The 21,599-nt window shown below is 36.2% G+C and overlaps 1 protein-coding gene across 1 annotated transcript in view; it reads left to right on the forward strand.

Annotated features, from left to right (window-relative positions):
- LOC139739312 (uncharacterized) overlaps positions 1-7,991 on the forward strand; it is a 96,028-nt gene extending 88,037 nt beyond the window's left edge. The window contains exons 58-68 of the mRNA XM_071649927.1: positions 468-595; positions 1,415-1,661; positions 2,225-2,312; positions 2,897-2,937; positions 3,328-3,400; positions 3,868-3,908; positions 4,417-4,492; positions 4,897-5,341; positions 5,806-5,901; positions 6,452-6,532; positions 7,902-7,991. Of these exons, the coding sequence (XP_071506028.1) occupies positions 468-595; positions 1,415-1,661; positions 2,225-2,312; positions 2,897-2,937; positions 3,328-3,400; positions 3,868-3,908; positions 4,417-4,492; positions 4,897-5,341; positions 5,806-5,901; positions 6,452-6,532; positions 7,902-7,991 (1,406 nt within the window). The remainder of the gene's footprint in view (positions 1-467; positions 596-1,414; positions 1,662-2,224; positions 2,313-2,896; positions 2,938-3,327; positions 3,401-3,867; positions 3,909-4,416; positions 4,493-4,896; positions 5,342-5,805; positions 5,902-6,451; positions 6,533-7,901) is intronic.
- The last annotated feature ends 13,608 nt before the right edge of the window (positions 7,992-21,599 follow it).

The following is a 21,599-nucleotide window of genomic DNA, read 5'->3' on the forward strand; positions in this document are numbered from 1 at the left end:
TTAGTTGTTGTTTTTATTGTTGTTGCTTGTTTTTTGTTTTGCTTTTCACCTTCTTTATTGAATAGTAAAGCAACAAAAGCAAACTTTGAGCTCTATAAGCGGTATTTACCTTGAAATCAAATTTAAACTCATCAAAAACGCCCAGCGTTCCTAGCTTTTGTCTGTGCGTATGTATGGTAAAATCTGTGTGTTTTTTTTTTTTGTGGGTTGATTTTTGTGTGTAGTATTAAAGTTTTTGTAAAATTGGTTTACTTTTCATTTCTTCGGTTTAAGCTACCCTTATTTCGTGTTTTGTGAGCAAGGGTTTAAAGTTGAAATTGCCAAACGTCAACACGAACTAGAAAATGCTGAGAGTGATACCAAAACTGATGACGGGTACTTTCATCTTTCATATTTTCTGCTTTTTTAATGTTTTCATCAATCAACTGGTCTATTATTCTGTTTTATTATCTTTTCCCATAATATAGTCTTTGAGGAACTGAGTGGTCAGATTCGATACAATCGCATCAGCGGAACCCCTGTTGACTACAACAGGAGTCTGGCGGATCCTTCCTCTGCCTATTACCAATATCAAAGTGAAACAGTCTGTGCTGTGGTAAGAATCACAATTTGCATCTTACTTTTTTACCCTCAATTTATTGTAGAGTTTATTTTTCATCTGACTTTTCACTGCTTTTGACGGTTCCCGTTGTTGTAGCATAAATGACATCACAATCAAAAACAGTGAAGTGTCAACTGGCATGGACTTGCATTATTTGAGTGTATTGTTTAGAAGAAAGATATTGAGCCGTTCAATAGAAGAGATAAAAGCAAGTCTATTAGCAGAAAATTAGTATTTATGCTTCTTCGCGGATTTTACTCTGATTGCTTTGATATATCCAAAGTAAATGCTTTTTAATAATTTATGTGAGCAAGTTGCACGTATTGGACTTATTGCAGGACAAGCTAGAGAAACGCTCCATACAGACCAACCCATCTACCTGACTGCAAGTCGTATGTGTTAAAACCGGATTGTCAAGTTTAGCGAGCTTTTATATGGGGGTCAAATAATACAAAAATAACATCTTAGTTGTCCATTGACACAATTAGAAAAGGGAAAAAAGAAAGAAAATACCGCCACGCTTGAAGATGAATTTGACGTGTGAAAGGAAAAGTTTTCCCCACGCATACTCCTGCATGTGGCTTCCGCAAAATGCTAAGAGAAAAGAGAGAGCGATTCTGCAATATCAAATTACAATCTACTCTCTAACGAATATTTTGACTTTACTAGCTGTATTCATAGGAAGTGTTTACTGCATATCTCATTCTTCGATTCTTCATTGATGGTTCGGAAAACTTTAGCTTATAATTTCTTGCATATGAGCCCAGGATTTCCAGGATTTAAGTCCTTTTTGCATCATTGCATCTCCAACAGTTCTCATCCCAAATTGACGTATGGCTCAATTTGAACGTACCGTACACCTACCTGAGCTGCAACGTCACAGGCTTTTCGGCGGGAAGTATCATAGCCTTCTTCTCGCTTAACGTCTTCGGCGAGTCGCAACCCGAAGCCCTGGAGAGAGCCGGCGTGATTTTTGACAACGGTTTCTCCTCAGCGGAGATGACGGAGTGGACGGGCACAGACGGGACCATTTTGTATCTGGAGTTCCTGTCATTCGAGGGTAGGTTTCCAGTTATTTACTTCCTAAACGAGTTCCAATGAGTAATACAATTTGGCCAGTGCCGTCTCTTATTTGACAGACTACAAGTCTTAGCAGAATGCGCAGGGATTTCGTTTTGCCCAAATCCAAAATTTGCAGGCAAAAAGAAAAAAAAAAATCTTTTTTTGTTTTCCAACAGTGAGCTGCTATTTTAGTCTATGTTGTTTTTTTTCTTATGGGGGGGGGGGGGGGGGGTATAATGGCAACATTATGATGCATTTCTGAAGCACACGTTTCCATGCTTTGAAGAATGGAGGCCTTATTTGTAAGTAATTCGTGTCGGCTAAACTTTCTTTTACCAGATCCCCGTTTTATCAAAAGATATAATCGATTTTAAATTTCCTTAACACACAGGCTGCCGAAGACTTATGATAAAAATCAACTATGTGATCAGTTATAACCTCTTCAGAAAACAGGGCCCAGAGGTCCGATAGTAATCTTACTCTATTTGATAATGGATAGCACCTTATTTGATTTTTACCTTAACACGTTTCACTTTGCAATTTTAAACCCGTGTATTCCAGATCCAGCTAACGCGTCGTGCAGTGTGAACCCCTGTCTTAATGGTGGCACGTGTCAGGTAGACTACGACGACGCGGTTACACGATGCGCGTAAGTATCCCTGACACGCTCCGATGGTGTTAATTCATTCTAAGTAATTTTTTGATCTGATAGATGTTCCTCTGAGTTCTTGTGAATTCACGTGAGGATTTGATTATGGCTTTCAGCTCAGTTTCTGTTTTAAAATGTCGACTTCCTGGATGTCATTTCATTTTCGGTCCATACTCAACCCATTTGTTTACCGATGTAACATGTAACTATACCTTACTAGGCCTGTTCCGTTTTACACTTTTTTTCTATTTGCTCCTTGAAGAGTTTTCTTCTGATTGAAGTAGTAAAGTTACTGCCATACCATGGCGTACCATGCTATGCAATTTACCAAGTAATCATAGTTAACTTTAGCCTTCTAAACTGTATCTGACTGTTACGAGAATGATACCCCTTCTATAACAGGCTGCAATAAAGTAATAATTCAGTAGGTTGAACGTGCGATATTGCGCTGCATGTCATTACGTATTGACGTTGAACATTTCTGTAAATGAAATATAGGCTATAATATATAGATATAAGTTGATGACTCTGCAATTTGATTGCCGTCAAGTGACTCTTGATTTGTCTCTTCATTTCAATTCCAGATGCCCACCGGGATTCAGTGGATCAATTTGTGAGAACAACAGTAAGTATCATTTTGTTTGTTTTTTTTTTTAATATCAAAGGAAGAACGTACACTATTCAAATATGAGTTTGCGAGACTTCCCTTCCCTTTATGAGGAATAATTGATACCTTTATAGTTCAGCACAGGGGACGCACATTGCGTATCATAGAGTAGGAAATAAAAATAGTACAAAAATAGACTTCTTGCAAGCTTTTTTTTTTTGTTTCTATAAAACGGAAGTGTTTGATCTTGCTCCTCATGACTTTGTTTTTTTTTTCTCGGTAACGATTGGACAAGGTGAAAAATTAAGCAAATATGTATCGTCTCCATCCAAACGTTTGAAAATATATCACTGGAACCTGTGTGTGAGTACAGTTAATTACAATTATCAATCATCTTAATTTCCTCAGCTGCCTGTTTGGGTCATGACTGTGTCAACGGTGGAGAGTGTCTGGTTGACGGCAATGGTAATCCGTACTGCAGGTGAGTGCATTCACAACTTACAGTTTGCCAAAATAGTATTTTCTCCGTATTTTCTACAATTTTATACATATTTCAAAGTTGTTCATTTTGGTATATTCGCCAAAACAATTAGTTTTGAGTTCATAGGAGTAGTTCAAACTTATATACAGGAGACAGAAGCAAATAACAATGATTTCCATCTCTTCCATTTCCTCTCTTTTTTCTCTCTCTTTATGTATGATAATTCTGTGTTATCTCTGATCATTGCTTTTCAACACAGACGAATTAAAGCCAGATGATGCGTTCAGAATATTATTGTCACAGCCTTTATATTGGATAAGACAAAAAATTATGTCATTGCCAGAAGCTATAGAGATGGACGCACTCTCCATGATTGTAAAAATTCCATAGTATCATGTCCTGCAGATGATTATTCAAAATCACCTGGTATAATATACATTATATTTTTTTATGGTTGTGCCTTACAGCTGCCCAGCGGATTATACAGGAACTTTCTGCGAGCTTTTAGGTAAGTACATCTGAAAAACATTCTGCCTTTGTGAATATCTCACCCTTTCTCTCTCACACAGGCACACTTTCTCTTTTTTTTTCTCTCCACCTATCTTTGTCACCCACAAACAGACTATGCTCACATAATTTATCTCTTTTCACACGCTCTCTTATACACAGACGCGCGCACACACACACAAACACACACACATACTCTCTCTCCCTATTGTTTCAAAGTCTTCTGTTTATTTCTTACAGTAATTTTTACGTCACAATGCAGTCACCACTGTATGATGAATAGCGTAGTTCTCTGACCTTACTTCGAAGCTGTACAAAGAATGATAAAAAAGTAGTGTTCATGTTTGCTCATGTAGTGCATAATTACGAATGGATTTTATGGACATAAATATTGATAATATCTCTGGTAAGAAGATGGTCCAAGTTATTTGATACCAATATGAACATAAACAGCTCGAAAGCCGTCTAATAATCACAACGCTATATATTTCATTTGTTTTTACCCCCAGTTGCTTGTGAGACGCTTGACTGTGTGAATAACGGAACCTGTGAACTGGACGATGAAACTGGTCAACCATATTGCCGGTAAATACCTCGCATTTACCACTCTGTTTACATGCCGATACTGACAATTATGACGTTATAATACTGTCGTGTCACGATAACAGTTTTTACACGACTGGACATTTTGCGTATTTCATTTTCGCTGTATTGGTGAATACTTACCAGTAATTCTTGCACGATGTTCCATTCTTGTTTGATCTAAAGTTTCATAGGTGTTAGGTAAAGCAGTAACATTTCTCAAAGGAGAATGAACATACCATCAGGATGTGGCAAAATAATCCTTTGATATACAAGAAAGATCTGTGGAATGATTTTCAGACCATGGAAAGGAAAAGAACATATTTTATAGAAAGAATATAGCTTTCAATAAAAACAGCTTCTTTACGAGTAGAGAATGATACAAACCCCTTTGATAAAAAATACAGATGTCCAGATGGATATACGGGCACAAGGTGTGAAAACATCGCGACTTCTGGTCTGTCCGTGGGCGCCATCGTGGGCATCGTGCTTGGCGTCGTCGGGTTCGTGCTCCTCGTTATCCTCCTGTGCTTCTGCTGCCTCATCCTCTTCGCGGCCCGCCGACGTCGACAACGGAAACTTGCTCTCTTCGAGGGCGAGGAGAATTGGGGCTACGCAGGCGCTCGTCGTCTCTACGCTCCGGCCGCCCCAGCGCCAACGCGGAGCTCCGTGGTCCGGAACGACCCGAGCGAATTCGCCAGCACGTCATCCGACGATTTCTATTACTATCAGAACACAAGAGGGCGTCCTTTTGCTGGTGCCCAGCCGAGACCAATCCTCGAGTTCGACGACGATGACGACGACACGATTGACAGCAGATTTTCCGGCATTGTCAAAAACATGTGGAACATGGTATGCCGTTTTCTCTGAAATTTTATTTTTGATGATAAGAATTTCTTTTCTTACTTTTAGCAAAACAGTTACAACAAAATCTGTAGAAATATTGCAGCAAGCGTCTTGATGCTTTTGCTGGGTAAAAGGTACAAACAATCCCTCTTTGCAAGCGGACTTTGATATCACCACTCTTGAGCTTAATAAAGATACTGAAAAGGAGGTAATGATATCGAGATGTGTCGATGGAAATGGAGATACATCAGATCGCTACCGACATGTTCTGTGTCATCTACATACCACATCGAAACAAGAAGATGAAAAATTGTAAACTAAAGAAACTAAAACAATAAACAAGATGTAGAACAGATCTTTGTAATAATTGCAGGAGAAACAATGCTGTTTTGAAAAAAAAAAACATATATTCTCTACCCACTGTGCCTTTCTATGAGTCGCTTATTTACGTGTCTTCTTCTGTTTACCAGCACGCTGATCAGAGGCCCACGACCTTTGACCCCAGGGAGCTACCAACGAGCTCGAACTTCCTGGCTTCAGGTGGAATTCCTCGTGCGTCCGTTCAGGTGAGTGACAACGCATTCAGTCAGTTTACTCCAGACATAATTTTCTCAACCTGTTTGAATGGCAGAAGTACTGTCAGAGCCATTGTGATGCAAAGTTGAAATAAAAAAGTATTTCAATTATTGGGAATAGTACTGATTATTTTGAGCTGAAAGGAAAGAAATCCAACTTTGGTAACATGGACCGTAGTACATGAAATACATACGATTTCTTTTTTCTTGTTTCGACTGGTTGAGTCTTACTGGAATCTAGTATCCTTTTAACACTTTGAATGACAAAATGTCGCCAAGACAGAATAATCCCAGAGCACCTAAGCACTAATATTGTTCGCGCTAGTATGACCTTATGAAGCGCCTTTTGTTTTGTCTCTGAACATTATGATTTCATCGCTATTACTCTACCGACTAGAACAGCTGGTTATGATGTCATAATCACGTATTGTGCGAGTTTCGTGTATGAAGAGAGAAATTTGGTACTCTCAAGGTGTCCAATACACTCAGCAGATGCAATGAACTCTTACCATTTGTTTTTGTTTTGTTTTTTACTTTGCAGGCTCGAGCACTTTACCCAGAACTCAGCAGTGGGTTTGAACGACCGTACGTCGCAGACGGAACAGAAAGCAATGCCTATTCCGTAAGTTGATAGGGTGTATTACATCTGCTTGAGCTCTATTGTACCTTGCAGTTTGTCCGAGAGCATTTGCGTATTGCAACTGAGATTTTGATATTAGAATATGAAGTGCTGGAGGAAATATATACCATATCATTATTTACTGGAATATATACCAAGACCATTCTCATATGATTTTATGTCAAGTATCCATAGTGATGTAAGGCGTAGTAGGTCATGTCGAAGGCGACGGGCCTGCATCAATTACTCATCAATCTGTCATAAAATTGCGTAACTTGGGCATTATGCATTGAGCAAACATTTTTTTAATGTTGTCTGTGCGCATGTGCACAGCGTAGCAAGGGTGTTGACTCTTGGAAATTTCATGCTGGAAAGAACACGGTGCCGCGCAGTGTGCTCACAATTTTTCTTTTCACATAGTCGGCTAGTAAAGGACAAGTTAACCTCCATAGACATGTGGGTTGAGTGAATGCAGCAATATTAGTAGAACACATCAGTGAGAGTTTGAGCAAAATCGGACAATCCGTTAGAAAGCTATGAATTTTTGAAGTTTCTGCTCAGTCACGGCTGGATGAAAAGACTACTATAGCTTGTGATGTCACATGAGTACAACGATATAAAGAAAGAATAAAGAAAATTCAACATAGTTTCATTTTTCTCGCATAACAAAAGAACACTCGACTTCTCTCTTTCAGGAGGCAGGGGGAACTATTACCCTTAACATACGTCAGTAGCAAGTCGAAGAAATGTGCACTTTATTCAAAAAGTAAAGTTTTGTGAAATTCTCTTTTTATTTTCCTTAAATAGTTGTACGCATGTGACATCATACACTGTAGTAGTCTTCTCTTCCAGCAGTGACTGCGCAGATACTTAAAATATTCGTAACTTTTGAACGGATTGTCCAATTTTCCTCAAACTTTCACTGATGTGTTCTACTAATATTAAGGCATTCTCTCAATCCTTATGTATATGAAGGTGCTAGAATTGAAAATAACAGTGTGTAGATGACTTCACACTGTGGTGTGGTTTCACAGTGTGTTCACATTGTAATGTTTTGTTTCACACTGTGAACAGATGACCCACGATGTGTTCATAATGTTAAAACGCTCGAATTTAACAATGTCAAGAGATTTAGCACTGTGTTTCCAATTTTCTCACTGTGTGTGTCACATAGTGCTTCACACTGTGGGACATGGGATTTTATTTTTTCCAACAGGGAAAATGCACACAACATTCTGTTTGACAGTTTGGTACTTTATAAATGTGGCAGATGAACCAAAATTTTACTATTGTCTCTGTCGGTACCTTGTAAAAATTTCTTACTTTAGTTGATGTTATCTCATGTTTTCATGTTTCCTTACATTTTCTGCAGGAGGAGACGGAAGAATTTAGATCATATCGTGGCAGACCGGGACGAGATAAGGGAATGTCAAGAGGATTCGAACCGTATAACTACTTTTAAAACTTTTAGTCATACTTTACTGCCAAGGTGTCTGTTAAATTGATATTTTTTATATTTAATTAAAAAAACTGTAGATATGGATACTTTATACACCTGGGATGATCGACATGATGTTCCATTCATCCTGGATACCCGTTTTAAACGCAAAGCAGTTTCTTTTTAAATGTATGTGGAATGTAATTATGCAAATAGATGTACTCATGTCCGTTAATGTGTGCCTAATTTCGTATTTATTACACGTATATGTTTATTCACTCACTTATTTTTTGTAGTGTTTCTGCATCGAAACTTTCGATCGCTTCTTTTTACTTTGAAACACGTGTCCAGAGTGAAAGGTAATACTCTTACCTTGATGGGTATTTGAATTTTGAATGAAGGTAAAAACGGAATTTAGTTTATGGGCCTGATTATAAATGAGAAAATGATATATCAGTACTTTGTGGTTAACGTGAGTAGAGACAAAAATGGACTAACAATTTACTTACTGTCGCCATCTTTAAAATGCTAGTTATGTATGAGGCAATTCTGCTCATGACAAAAAAAAAGAAAAAAGAAATCAAACGGGTTAGTCCACTGGAAGCTATGCTTCAACTGATTTATTCATGTCTAAAAACTTATGAAAGATGAGATTGTAGGCATGAATGGAATATATGTATAATTGATATTTATAATAGGCTGATTGTGTACATGGACGCTGATCAAGAGACGATAAATTCCTAACATTCAGAACATTATTATGTATTCCTGGAGAATAATCTTTGTACTTGCATAATCGCAAAAGTTTTAATGACAATGGTTTTATCACTCAATTATTGCCAAGCAGAAAGTCTTTCTTTTATATACATGAATATATATATTTATGACTGTATTCGTTCATCAGTACTGTCATTTTGAAGTAAGTGAATTTGATAAGTGCGTCTGTACTTTACACACAGCTCTCTGGTATATGTATGTCAGCTGCAACACGCCTGAATGTTGGCGTAAATCTGTATTTAGTCTTCATTGACGCATGTACTAAGAAATGCAAATTTTCCAGAGATGCTGAAGATTATGAGTTTGATTTATTTGAAACGCAATTCGTTTTTTCTTTAATTCAATCTATCTTGCTCCCGCTGTCTTTTCAATGTTTGTATGTATTTTATACGAACAAACGTACTTGTGTATGTTCGTTAGTATGTTTGTCTCAATCTGCCCAAGTTGTTTTATTCTGACTGGACACATTAATAACCCAGTGTTACGAGGTATCGTTTAAGACCCGGGGCCCGTTTCATAAAACTTGTTATCAGTGACAACTGCCACATTTCTATGACAAATTTGCTCTCAGCCAATCAGATGCAAGGATTTCAGTGGCTTGTCACATCTATGACAACTTTTCACTGATGACAAGTTTTATGAAACGGCCCCACGGAGTGGCCAGGCTTGTCGGATACTGCGTCATTCTACGTCGATAAACCTGTCAGTCCTTTTTTTTTCTTTTCAAGGAATATTATCATAGCATACGTTTTATGGACAAAGATTTGATAATACCAGGATCAAAGAAGAAAATACAGAGAAAACGTAGGCCTATATACATTACAGAGATCACATGCTTTTTGCTAATGATTTATACTGTGTTAAATTGTGAAGAATGTTTAGAGTACACGATTTCCAAATGATTAAGTAGTAATTCAGTAACTGTAAATGAGCAAACTGCTTACTTATACCTTGATATGGCCTCGTGTGAAATGTAAAGTAGAGTATATAATTGCGAAAGTATACATGTGTAGGTCACGCTTTTGTTGTAACTGTAATGAAATGAACACTTCTGACACTAGTACACAAGTGCGTAATATGTGGTTATCACAATGTCGTCAGTATCGGGTGGTTAGCAGGGGCGGATCCAGGAATTTCGTAAGGGGGGGGGGGGGGGGCGGTGCAAACAATATTTTCTGGTGCTAATTCCGGGTTTCGTTTCATTTTTTCCTTTTTTATTTCTTTTATTTTAACAACAAATAAAGAGGGGGCGCGCGTCCGGTGCACCCCCTCTGGATCCGCCACAGGTTAGAGATCAGTTAACACCTAGTATTTTTCCGTCGTCGATTAATACGCTATGTCGACTTTTCACCCTTGATATGCGTAATTTATCAAAAGCAAAAATACTCTTGAACCCTTTTCATACTTTGCTTTCGTGCCTCTATTTTTGACAATCACAAGAACGCACATAAAAATCCGGACCAGAGGGGAAAAATGTTGATAAATTTGTTTTAAAAATTGCTAAGCTCAGGAAATGACGTATTTTTTGTTTTCTTTCCATCCTTCGTTTTATCTTCACGAATATATTGAATCTCGATAGCTTATTGATTGGGAAAGTTCTACCGTATGTTAAAAATATGTGATACCATAGAACAACCCTTTCTGGTTTATATGAATTCGCTTTGTGGTGTAACATGCCAATGTCTTTTATGGAATTGATCAGGAATATTGCTCGGTGCCAGAAATGGGGAAGAATTCATTCCTCAATATCAGGAATTGCGATTAAGGACAATTTATAGGGTGTCAGAGGTTGGAAGCTGCTCTTTGACGTCACAATCAATATTCAACCCCACTGGCTTTTTCCGGCGCTCACCCTTGCGATACTTGAGATTTCTATCATAATCATGTATCTGTTCGAAAATGCACGTGAGTCGTGATAAACAAATATGAATCACACGGAGTGCTGAAATAATTATGTATAAGCTGAATGAAATCATTAATACTGGTGACTTTGTTATGGACAGGTATCAAAATATTATTTTCACGGCATATAATTCCTTGTAATTACTTCCATTATCAACAACTCATCCACACAGTTCAGTTACCAGGTAAACAGTTTTGAATACGAGTCTTTCTTGGTAGATGGAAGAGACAGGTATACTCTATTTACAGGGAAATCAATTCATTGAAATGCTTGTCAACAATGTCTTAAAAGCAAGTCTGATAGCTCTCGCTTTTTTTCAGTAAATATCGTTTCTATTTTTATTCGTAACTTCCTCTGTGTTCAGGGCCTTGTCTTATAAAACTTGTGATAGAAATCAATCAATCGCAAATCTCTTGAAAGCTACAATCAATCGCAACCTGTGATTGATTGATTGCAGTTCTCAGTCTTAATTTCAATCATAACTTTTTTATAAGATGGATTTGCATGCAATAGTAAAGTTGTGATTGATTTGAATCAATCACAAGTGTTTATAAGACGGGGTCCAGATGATACTGATAAGGAAACTATAGTTGTACTTCATCTCATAGTATAATTATATCAAACGCATTGTGCTTTGATGCAATCCTATACATAGTCCATTTGTTTAGTTTTTCCCCAATTCACTCGAACTATTATAGAATTGTTAGATGAGAAGGAAATGGACGTCTTCTTCAGCTATTGCCTATTTTCTGCCAAATACATTTCTTTTGTCATCTGATTATTGGACTTATAAAACTTTTAGAAAAAATATTGAGCAGTCATGGAGTGCAAAAGTACATTGGCGCAAGGATTTGTTTCGTTTGAGTTGTTTAAATTGCTGTCAAAATTGAATGCTATTGGGTCCCGTAGTCAACGTATAATGCGTTACAAAATTAATGTTTATGCCTACGCAGTCTTTCAAGCATCCACTTATTATACTTCAGGAATAGTTTCGTTTATCAGTGGTCGAAAGGTTTGCTAGAAGGATATGATTTTAAATATGCAATTTGATTTCTTAAACGGTTTTGATTTTAAATCTTATACTTCATTACCTGGGATGTGTATAGTTGAAAGGAGAAATACTACCAGTCAGTAGCGTAAAATGGCAAGATTCCATTAACGTTTAACTCTGGTTTACTAATATTTTTATATAACTTTGCAGGCCGCATTCATGGTCCCAATGTAGGAAACTTTCCTAGCTGTGGATAGTTAAATCAAGATATCGTTTCAATCACTTATTGTTTTATTTTTGGGCCCTTGTATTGATGATTTGTTGTTTATTGCGTTGTATTGGCTTGACAAAATGGCGGAATACATCGGATTGTGATTTCGATAGTTTTATATTTCAGAGTCAAAATGGAGTATGCCACTTATTTTAAGGATGCGGTCTTTAACTTATCCGTGCCTTATTATGTATGATCTGTCGGGATTAATAAAATTACGTAGAAATCAATTGATCACTTCTTTCGTGTGATTTACTTGTGTTGATTTCTGCACAATTTTGTGAAATATTCATACCCACAAGCAATATCCAGTTCTATACAGTCTCAATAGACGTAGGGGTGATTTCAACCGTACATTTATTTGAGAGAGTGCAACAGGTGCGGTTAGCAGGGCAATGCTGTTTCAAATTGCAAAATACAAACCAAGTCCTGAATTGACTTTCTGAAAGAAAATAAACGCTTCGAAATTAATCATTCAATTTCAGACAGTATCATATTACAATAAGATTGTTGGATTCTTTTGCGAGCACTTTTTTCGGGTGCTCTCAACTTTCAAGGGCAACAGAGCACTATGGATATACAGTTTTTCAATCGAAATCCCCATTTCTCAATTATATAAATGATGGGATCTAGTCATCATTACACCTGCAGCGTTAAGAACCTCTTTCATAAGTAATTTGGCCCTTACTAAAAATATTTCATGTACCCACTTGTAGTTGGTTTGGTTATGGAAAGAATTATTATACATGGAGCCTATACATGTACATAACTACCGTATGTAATGTATATATATATATATATATATATATATATATATGCCTGGGTGTGGGTGTGTGTGTGTGTGTGTGTGTGTGTGTGTGTGTGTGTTCAAGGAACCTACAAATGACGTCACTAGACACACCGAAACAAAGACCCAAGAAACATACATTACATTTTCGATGGATAAAATAACTGCTTAATCAACCCCTAAATACTTAAAAGAGAAATTTGATCTTAGAGACACTTCAAATGATTAAGGAAGTTTCACATTATCCGGTATAAGCACACACTTTAAATAAATTGAAGACACAGTTAACTGTGGCACTAAATATTTATTATGGATTTTCTTGTCACCATCAATAATTTTGTGGTCATTAAATCACTTTTTATTGTTTCAAAAAGAGACAACATCAACATTTTAAGATAAGAATTTTGACAGAGGTCATGGCAGAAAAACGTAGAATATGGTGAATATCAAGACGGCAATACTGATTATTGAAATTTTATTCTTACCTAAATCATATCTACGTGTCATAATCCTGTGTTTTTGCTGGAATTAATCATTTGTGCTTTTTCTTCTTTTCTATGATTTCGTATGACCATACTACTTTTTGAAACGATGTTATTGTATCTTTGTTTTATCTTGTTATCTGACTGTGCTGTACGGACATGCTAAAGAAGAGCTTTATGGACTAAAACTTGTACATGTGCTGGAATGAAATGAATGAGTGAATGAATGAATGAATGAATGAATGAATGAATGAATGAATGAATGAACGTCAGTGAGGCGGTGCATTCAAGTGCGATCAAGGATTTCCACCTCTCCTAAACAAAAATATCAAAGCAAATGAACATTATAGCTTCTCTTGTACAGATAGAATAAGCCCTAAGACAACGTTAAGGTGAGCGTTTTCATACACTATTTGATAAAGCAATAAAAACTTTATGTACTAATCTCACTTACAAGCTAACCTATCATGTTAGTTGTAATAATCATCGAATTTTTATGGTAATGCTCACTTTATTTCAAGGATGTGCATTAGGGAAACGTATTTATTTGAAATTTTACTGAAGGCAATGTTACCCTGGTAACAACAAATGGAGAGTGTAAACCTTGAAATGGGTGACTTCAACGTGTACAATTACTTTTAAATGGTATATCATGTATGTTATTCATTAAAAAAATTGCGTCATCATATAGTGGAATCAGGAAAAGTGCCTCTGCTTAGAAAGGCTATGTTCATACAGAATGATTGAAATTGAGTTGTGGGGGTGTTATCTTTTCCCTTATGTTGGGGGGGGGGTACAAACGAATGAAATAGTTCTTGGGGGATATTATGTATTATACTTCTCGTGTGATGACACCCTATGGATATTGTAATAACTTTCATCAACTTCCATATCCTCTCTGTTTTATGCCTTCGGTGACAGGCCTATGTCTGTCATAATGTTGTACCGGCATTACTTTATCAAAATATGAAACATGCAATTTATCAAATAAATCAAGTCTATTTAAATACTTTATTCGAATTCGAATTCAGCTGCACCACCCACCTGCAATTCATATGTAATCACAGAAAATTCCCACTTGGTAGGTTACAGTCCGTCAGTTCGAAGGTTCCCTAGTACGCACCCATTTTTTTTCTTTTTATTAAATTTTAGGATTAAAAAAAGCCGTTATTCCGGACTATCAAAACTTTGGAATATTTCAAACGAACTGTATCTTATCCTCAATACACCTCTACAGGTATACAGAATTATCATGAACTTATTTGTGCTCGCTTCCACGGTTGACACTCTCATTTTGGTGCTCTGATTTCCATGTCATTTTCTCATAACTAACTGTTAATTTTAGTCTGCATTTGTTACCATCCGTCAGCACCATTTGTTTGAGATTTGTCACATGTTACCATCGTAATTTTGTGTGTGTGTGTGCGTCGTGTCTTTATATTTTTGTTCGTACAGAGCACTTAAATAGTCTGTTTTTATCATTATGATTGTAAACGTGTGCAATTCAGCCTTTGGCTGCGCAAGAGATATACTGATATAATAAAAACCTGTTTAATTCAAAACAACAAAGTTGTATGTTTCGGAAAGCGGACCTTCATGGACCTTATTTCATTTTCGGATTAACAAACATCCCCAAATTTTGCCACCCACCTTAATTGACCAATGCGGTGACAAAGTATCCCCATGAATGACCTACATCTGGGAGGCATTGGATAAAGAGAGGAATCTCGTAACAAATATTGAGCGAATTTGTGCGTATCTACAGGTTCAATAGCATGACAATTGAATGCTTAGGATTTCACTGGTTTTGATGTTCCGTGCTCCCAAGTCGTTCTCCCATAGACTTTGGATATGGAGACCAGCAAATAGGTTGTTGATTTTAACAATTTCAAGATTTCTTTCGAAGAAATGTGGAAATCCTGTATGGAACTTGGTAGCAATCTTACACATAGCAATTACTTTAAGTTTGTCTTCAATTCTCTTTGTCATTAACACATGACTGAAAAGAAGTATTAGTATCTCTTAGAAATGTTAACATTTAACCATCGTGCGCACATTTATACATAATATTGCTCGCCAGGTTCAGCACTTGAATATTAAATCTTTCGAATCAAGTAATTAGCTAATGCGTATTTCTTCGATCGTACTTAGAAGCGTTTTACGGTTAAAGAAGTACAACTGTTACTAATTTTCCTTTGCGTGTTCTATGTATTCTTTGCACACTAAGCAATTGCTGCCGGAAATATTGAAGGGGACAGGGAATTGGTCCTGGCTAGGTATGCTGTAATCTAATAATGATGCATATTTATATGACAAACTGAAGTGCTGTCATTTGTCAACTTAAGCAATACATTAACACGTGCGATACGGAGAGCGCATAACTTCTCAGCGACACGGATCATTGGTATCGTATTCAAAGGAAATATTTTTTTTTCTTCTCCTTGTCTTGTGTAACACCTCCCTGCATCCATTTGTGATGCAGACGAAAAGCAGTTCTGTTTTGAATGCAGTCTATAAACCTTTACACCGAAAGCACCCAACTATTACACATCACAATAAGAGTGACCTAGTTTACCAATTCACACAGAAACCAAACTAACCTTTACTCTTCATGCTTTATCCTTTAAAAGATATATGGTATCAACGACATTTGGACGCTTTTGTTACACTTCCTACTGTGGACTGAAATATCCCAGTCTCCACTAGCGACGAATCTGGGGCATACGCACGTAAAAAGACAACAACAAACAAACAAGAAAAAAGGCATTGAACTTTCCTTGCGATCAGCGTCAATCATTCATACATATCACAAAGGTGAATGTAATATTTAATGTAATATAATATTTCTCTTAGAGCATGTAGAATTTTGCTTTAAAAAAAAAAGGGTTTATGTAGTTTCAGCTTACTTGAACTAGGCCTATACTGAAAGTTCGATTCCTAACTTTGATTAACAAAAAGAAAATGTCTCTTTTTTAATTCCCACTAGAATTATCAATTAGCAATATCGTTTAGATGACAGGCAAAGTTACAATGATGAATGTGAATTTCAGAAATTCTGGTCTCCTCGGAAAGTATTTTATTACTTCCAACTTACTTCCAACTTATTTTCTTTTTAAATCAAAGTCGCTTTTAAGTTGAGGCTGATGAACATGGATGAATAGGACCAAGAAGGAATGAAAGAGAGGTGAAACAGTAAGTATTGACTTTTTTTTTTTAAATATAATATAGTGCCACTGCCGTGAAAACAAAAAAATAAGTAGGTCTACAATGTCTCCGAAAAATCCTTCTATTATTGAAAGACTTGTTGTAGATTAATGTGTTTCAAACTCATACAATATAATCTATATCTAATGCGTATTCTGGTCACTACGCTGTTATTATTAGGTTCATTGCCATATTTGCTCTGATTCCCAGCTTTTTCTCCTAGCTATTCTAACTACAGTCCGACAGTCATTGTAAAGGGTCAAAGTTGAGGAGTAGACGTTATTACGGAACTCAAATGACAATCATTTCAGCAATGAAATTATAATCATGTACGTGAGAGCGTTTAACTGTTACATGATTTATATAAATATCGGCAGTAAAGTAGAAATGACTTGCGTAGCGACAAGAGCCATTAAAATACTGGTACTGCCGATTAACTCAATGTGGCCGTAATAAAACGAAACCTTTATCAATTTACTGCTTTCCGAAGAGTTCTAGTTTCTCCATGCCACGTGAAATACCTCACCAGATAACCTAAAAAAAGAAGAAAATACTAAATTTTTTGGTGAACTATTTTATACATGAATGAAAAAAAAAAATCGGTAATATTTCCATTTTTACTTTTCCATTCTAGCTTCAATAAATCGCAAACACAGACACACACGCACATAATATAAATAAATAAATGAATGAAAACGAAATATTGATCAGGAAATGTCATTTCGAAGTCATGTAACTCATATTCAGCGGAATGTTCGATATCAGTTGCGTAATTTAAGTTTTATAAGGAAATATTTGTCTAAATCTGCAACTGAGATACTTATTCATGCTTTGATTTCATCTCGGTTGGATTTTTCGAATTCATTGTTGTGTAATCTTCCAAACAAAGATGTCACAAAACTTCAACGGTTGCAAAATTCTGCTGCCCGATTGTTAACTTTTACTAATAAGTTTGATTCCATATCACCAGTTCTCCGTTCCTTACATTGGTTACCTGTAGAAAAAAAGGATTATTTTCAAGATTCTGTTATCAGTACATCATTCACTTCATTCTTTTCCCCCCATATACATAAGTAATTATGTTCAAAAATACAATCCGACACGAAGGCTACGTTCATCATCAGATGCATTCTTACTCCAAACGTAGAGTAAAACATGGTTATGGTGATCGTGCTTTTTCCGTTATGGGACCAAAATTGTGGAATCAGTTACCTCTTCAGTTAAGGGAACTGTCATCTACTGAGTCATTAAAATCCAAACTTAAAACTTATCTGTTCCTTTCATACTGAGGACTGTAATTGCTGTATGTCGTTAATGTTGGATCAATATTGTATTTTTAATTGGTTTATGTTGTATTCTTTATTTGGTATATTTGTTTTTGTTTACCATTTTCTTCTTTGTTGAAACGTTTGAATATGTATGTGCATGTAAATATATGATATCTTTTCATTTTTGAAGCGCCATGAGCACTGAAAAGTGGACCTGTGCGCTATACAAGTAGCCACTATTATTATTATTATTATCATTATTGTTTGTTTATCTATGCGTTTATGTATGCAATTATAATTTATAATACACACACACATACACACACATATGTATTACAGACACAATATATAATTACATGTCTGTAGATAGATAAAGAATGATAATCGCAACATCTTTACCTCCCGCTTTAAATGACGAACTGTAAAAGAAATAGCTTTGTCTTATTCAAGCAATATTCCACATGAATAGATGCATGAAGGTAGCTATAGCCGTATATGTATTATTATGCCTATATTATGCATTTGTTAAACTGTTTGTCTGTCTATCTGTCTACTTTCTCCCTAAATGCTCTAACTCAGGAATAATTGTCATATCAATGGGAAAGCGTCAGATGTATCCGTTTGCTTTGTTCTAACGCCATTGCGAGATATACTCTTAACTCTTCTTATTGCGAGAAGTGCTTTTCTTAACCTATTTTTTTCGCTATCATTACATACCTTCGTTTTACCATGTGCATTCCTGCACTCGACCTGGATGTTCTGCCAATGCTTAATCTTGTTGTTAATATCATCTCCCGTTTTCAAGTTCGGTGTGTATCTTTTTATTTCAGAACCGTTAGAAGAAAAAAAAAAAAACAGCAACAAAAAAAGAAACACCTCAAACTGAACAAGAGATCCTAAATTATCTGACACTATGCAAATCGTTATTGTCGCTATTGATTTTCCTTGCTACTCAACGATGCCATATGAAGCTTGCCGGAATACTGTAAGCGAGTAGAGAAACTACATTTTCATAAGTTATGTGTGCGACCCAAGAGTGCATGATTATACAATATTATGCTAAACACAAACTATACATTAACGCGGGACGCAACATTGAAGAGCCGCCATATTGCATATCGCCATCTCTGGCAAATTTGGTTACAACTACCCGTAGTCTCGGTACTCCCGGCAGCTACCTTTGGTTTATTCATGGAGCAGCTTCATGGTTTGCCATTGATATTTTCCCCACTAGTAAAATCTTGACTGGCTATTTAAGCCGTGAATAAATAGACCTTGACTAGAGTCTGTTTATGGCTTTATAATTGATATTATTATTTTTATTATTACTATTATTATCATTATTATTACTTTTTTAAATTATTATTATCACTATGATTATTATTATTACTACCATTATTCTTATTATCATCATCATTATTATATATTATCATTACTACTACTACTACTACTACTACTATCATTTTTATGCACTATTATTATTATTATCATGATTATCATTATCATCACCATTATCCTACAAACTCAGATTCTGAAAGAGAACGAACAAGCCATTGTGTGCATATGAATTAAAAGAAAAACAAAATGTGCCAAGAAAATTATTGCTCGCAGAAAAAACATTATTCAAAAAAATCGTGCCGCAGACAAAAACAGAAATATTTCATACACTGCAGCAATTATTATGCAAGGTAATATCCATTAAATTACGATGCGATATTCTATCACAATACCTTGATGTTTCTAGTGGTCATGTTGATAAATTGATTGGAAAATTGATTTAGTTTTACCAAGAGGATTAAAAAGGGTTTTTGTTTTTGTTTTTTGCTTTGTCAGGGTTTGATATGGATGGTTTCATTGCAGATATTCGACTTGTTGATCACACCTTATTTCTTTAAAAAAGAGGTTTAAAATCTGATGATTTAATTGAAGCAAGCTGATTTACATGGATACCCGCCGGTGAGAAAATAGATTTATTTTTTTAATAATTATTGCACATTGTTGTTGTGTCGGTGTTTTTTTCAAGCAAAAATATCAAAAGTCTAAATGGGATACGCGTGCGAGATCTCGGCCGCAACGCCCTTTACTGACGTTGTTGTATCATCTCATTGGACAGCTAAAGAAGAAGAAGAAGAAGAAGAAGAAGAAGAAGAAGAAGAAGAAGAAGAAAAAAAAAACTAAGAAGAAGAGGGAGGAGGAGAAGAAGATAAAGAAGAGGAGGGAGGAGGAAGAAGAAGAAAAAAGCACTAAAGAGAAATGAGCGCCTGAGACATGGAATCTTCCACGCAGAGAGTCGCTGCGTATTGCGTATTTAAAGGGGATGGCTAGTACTAAGTAACTGATCAGTTGGAATTTGTAGGATTCATTAAGAGTACATTATACATCTATTGTTGTGTGAAAATTCTTTGCTTCAGAACGGTCTCATATTCAAGTAATGTGCAGTTTAATGGTTCCAGGCTAGCATGCCTGTACAATGACGGGGCATTAAACTGCACATTACTTGAATATGAGACCGTTCTGAAGCAAATAATTTTCACAAAACAATAGATATATAATGTACTCTTAAATGAATCCCACAAGAATTTGAACAATCATCCCCCAGCATTCCCACTGATTCCCACTGATCAGTTACTAGCCATCCCCTTTAAGCACGTCTGTCTTGTCAACCACCCAACACAATAATGTCGGGGAAAGTATAGCTGTTTACAACGAGAACATGCTGACATTCTCCACAGCATCACGATTAAGGTCATAACATATTCCAGTTTCGATTTTTAAAGTATTTTCGAACTCATCTACAGATAAGTAACGATATATTACATGAGTGATATTTAAAACGCTTCGGACATCGACTATTCCCTTCTATTACAGCTTTATTCTTCCACATGTCAGGAGTTACAGCTGAGTTTCAGGCGTCGGGTTGAGTCTTTTCCCCAAGTGTACAAAGTACACCTGTTGAATGCAATCAAAGCCAAACAATAACCTGACCTCTGGCAGTAAGAAGATCGAAGTGATTGGATCCAGAGAATATGAACTAATTAATGTGATGTTGATTCATGACGTTGAGTCTGGAATGAGTTGTAGCGAAGGCCTGGAGTGTCACCTGAGTGGAGCAAAGGAATTATCGCGTGCCATTGTATTTTCTTATACTGTGCATTGTTTCATTTTTTAATATATATATAATTATATGCGCACAAACATACACACACTCTCTCCCTCTCACTCTCTCCCCTTTCACTCCCACCTCGAGAGAGATCATTCCCTTTCTTTTTGCAGGTACTCTCTAAAAAAAAAAATCGAATGAAAATATTCACTCTTGAAGGAGTGAATACAAAAAAGAATGAATTTATAGAGAAATTGGAGTGACTTTTTAGAGTGATCTCAGGGATCATTCCAAAATCTTCGAGTGATCTCTGAGGTCACTCCAAATTGAGTGAAAATGAAAATTTTTACTCAAAATTCACTCCAATTTCACCGTAAATTCACTCTTTTTTTGTATTCACTCCTCCAAGAGTGAATATTTTCACTCGATTTTTTTTTAGAGAGTAGTTTGGTTTCCAGACCCTTTGTCAACTTTAGTCCCCTCCACACACACAAAAAAAATTCTATACAGGCCTACTTCGTAACGTCCTGTGTTCAAATTTTTTTTCAAGAACTCTTGCCGATCTCAAGCAAAACAGGCTATGAGATACAACCCTGGTTAAGTTCCTCCTGCATGTCATTGTCCAAGTCTAACATTCTGGAACATTGCTTACTGGAATACAGGAACTATTAAAGCTGGAATACTCTGATAAATCATGGTTAAAAAGAATGGAATCTTATATTTGCGAGCATTGTTTCCCCAATTTTTGGAAATGTGTCATAAACATGGTGAAAGTATCATGGCATGCGGATATAATTTCTTTGGATATTTGAGACTGGTCAAGCAAGTCAAACTTTCCATTTACGACGA

The sequence above is a fragment of the Diadema antillarum genome, unplaced genomic scaffold (genome assembly GCF_040938485.1).
Source record: "Diadema antillarum isolate AM-2024a unplaced genomic scaffold, OU_Dant_1.0 seq00000793_RagTag, whole genome shotgun sequence".
Classification (NCBI taxonomy): domain Eukaryota; kingdom Metazoa; phylum Echinodermata; class Echinoidea; order Diadematoida; family Diadematidae; genus Diadema; species Diadema antillarum.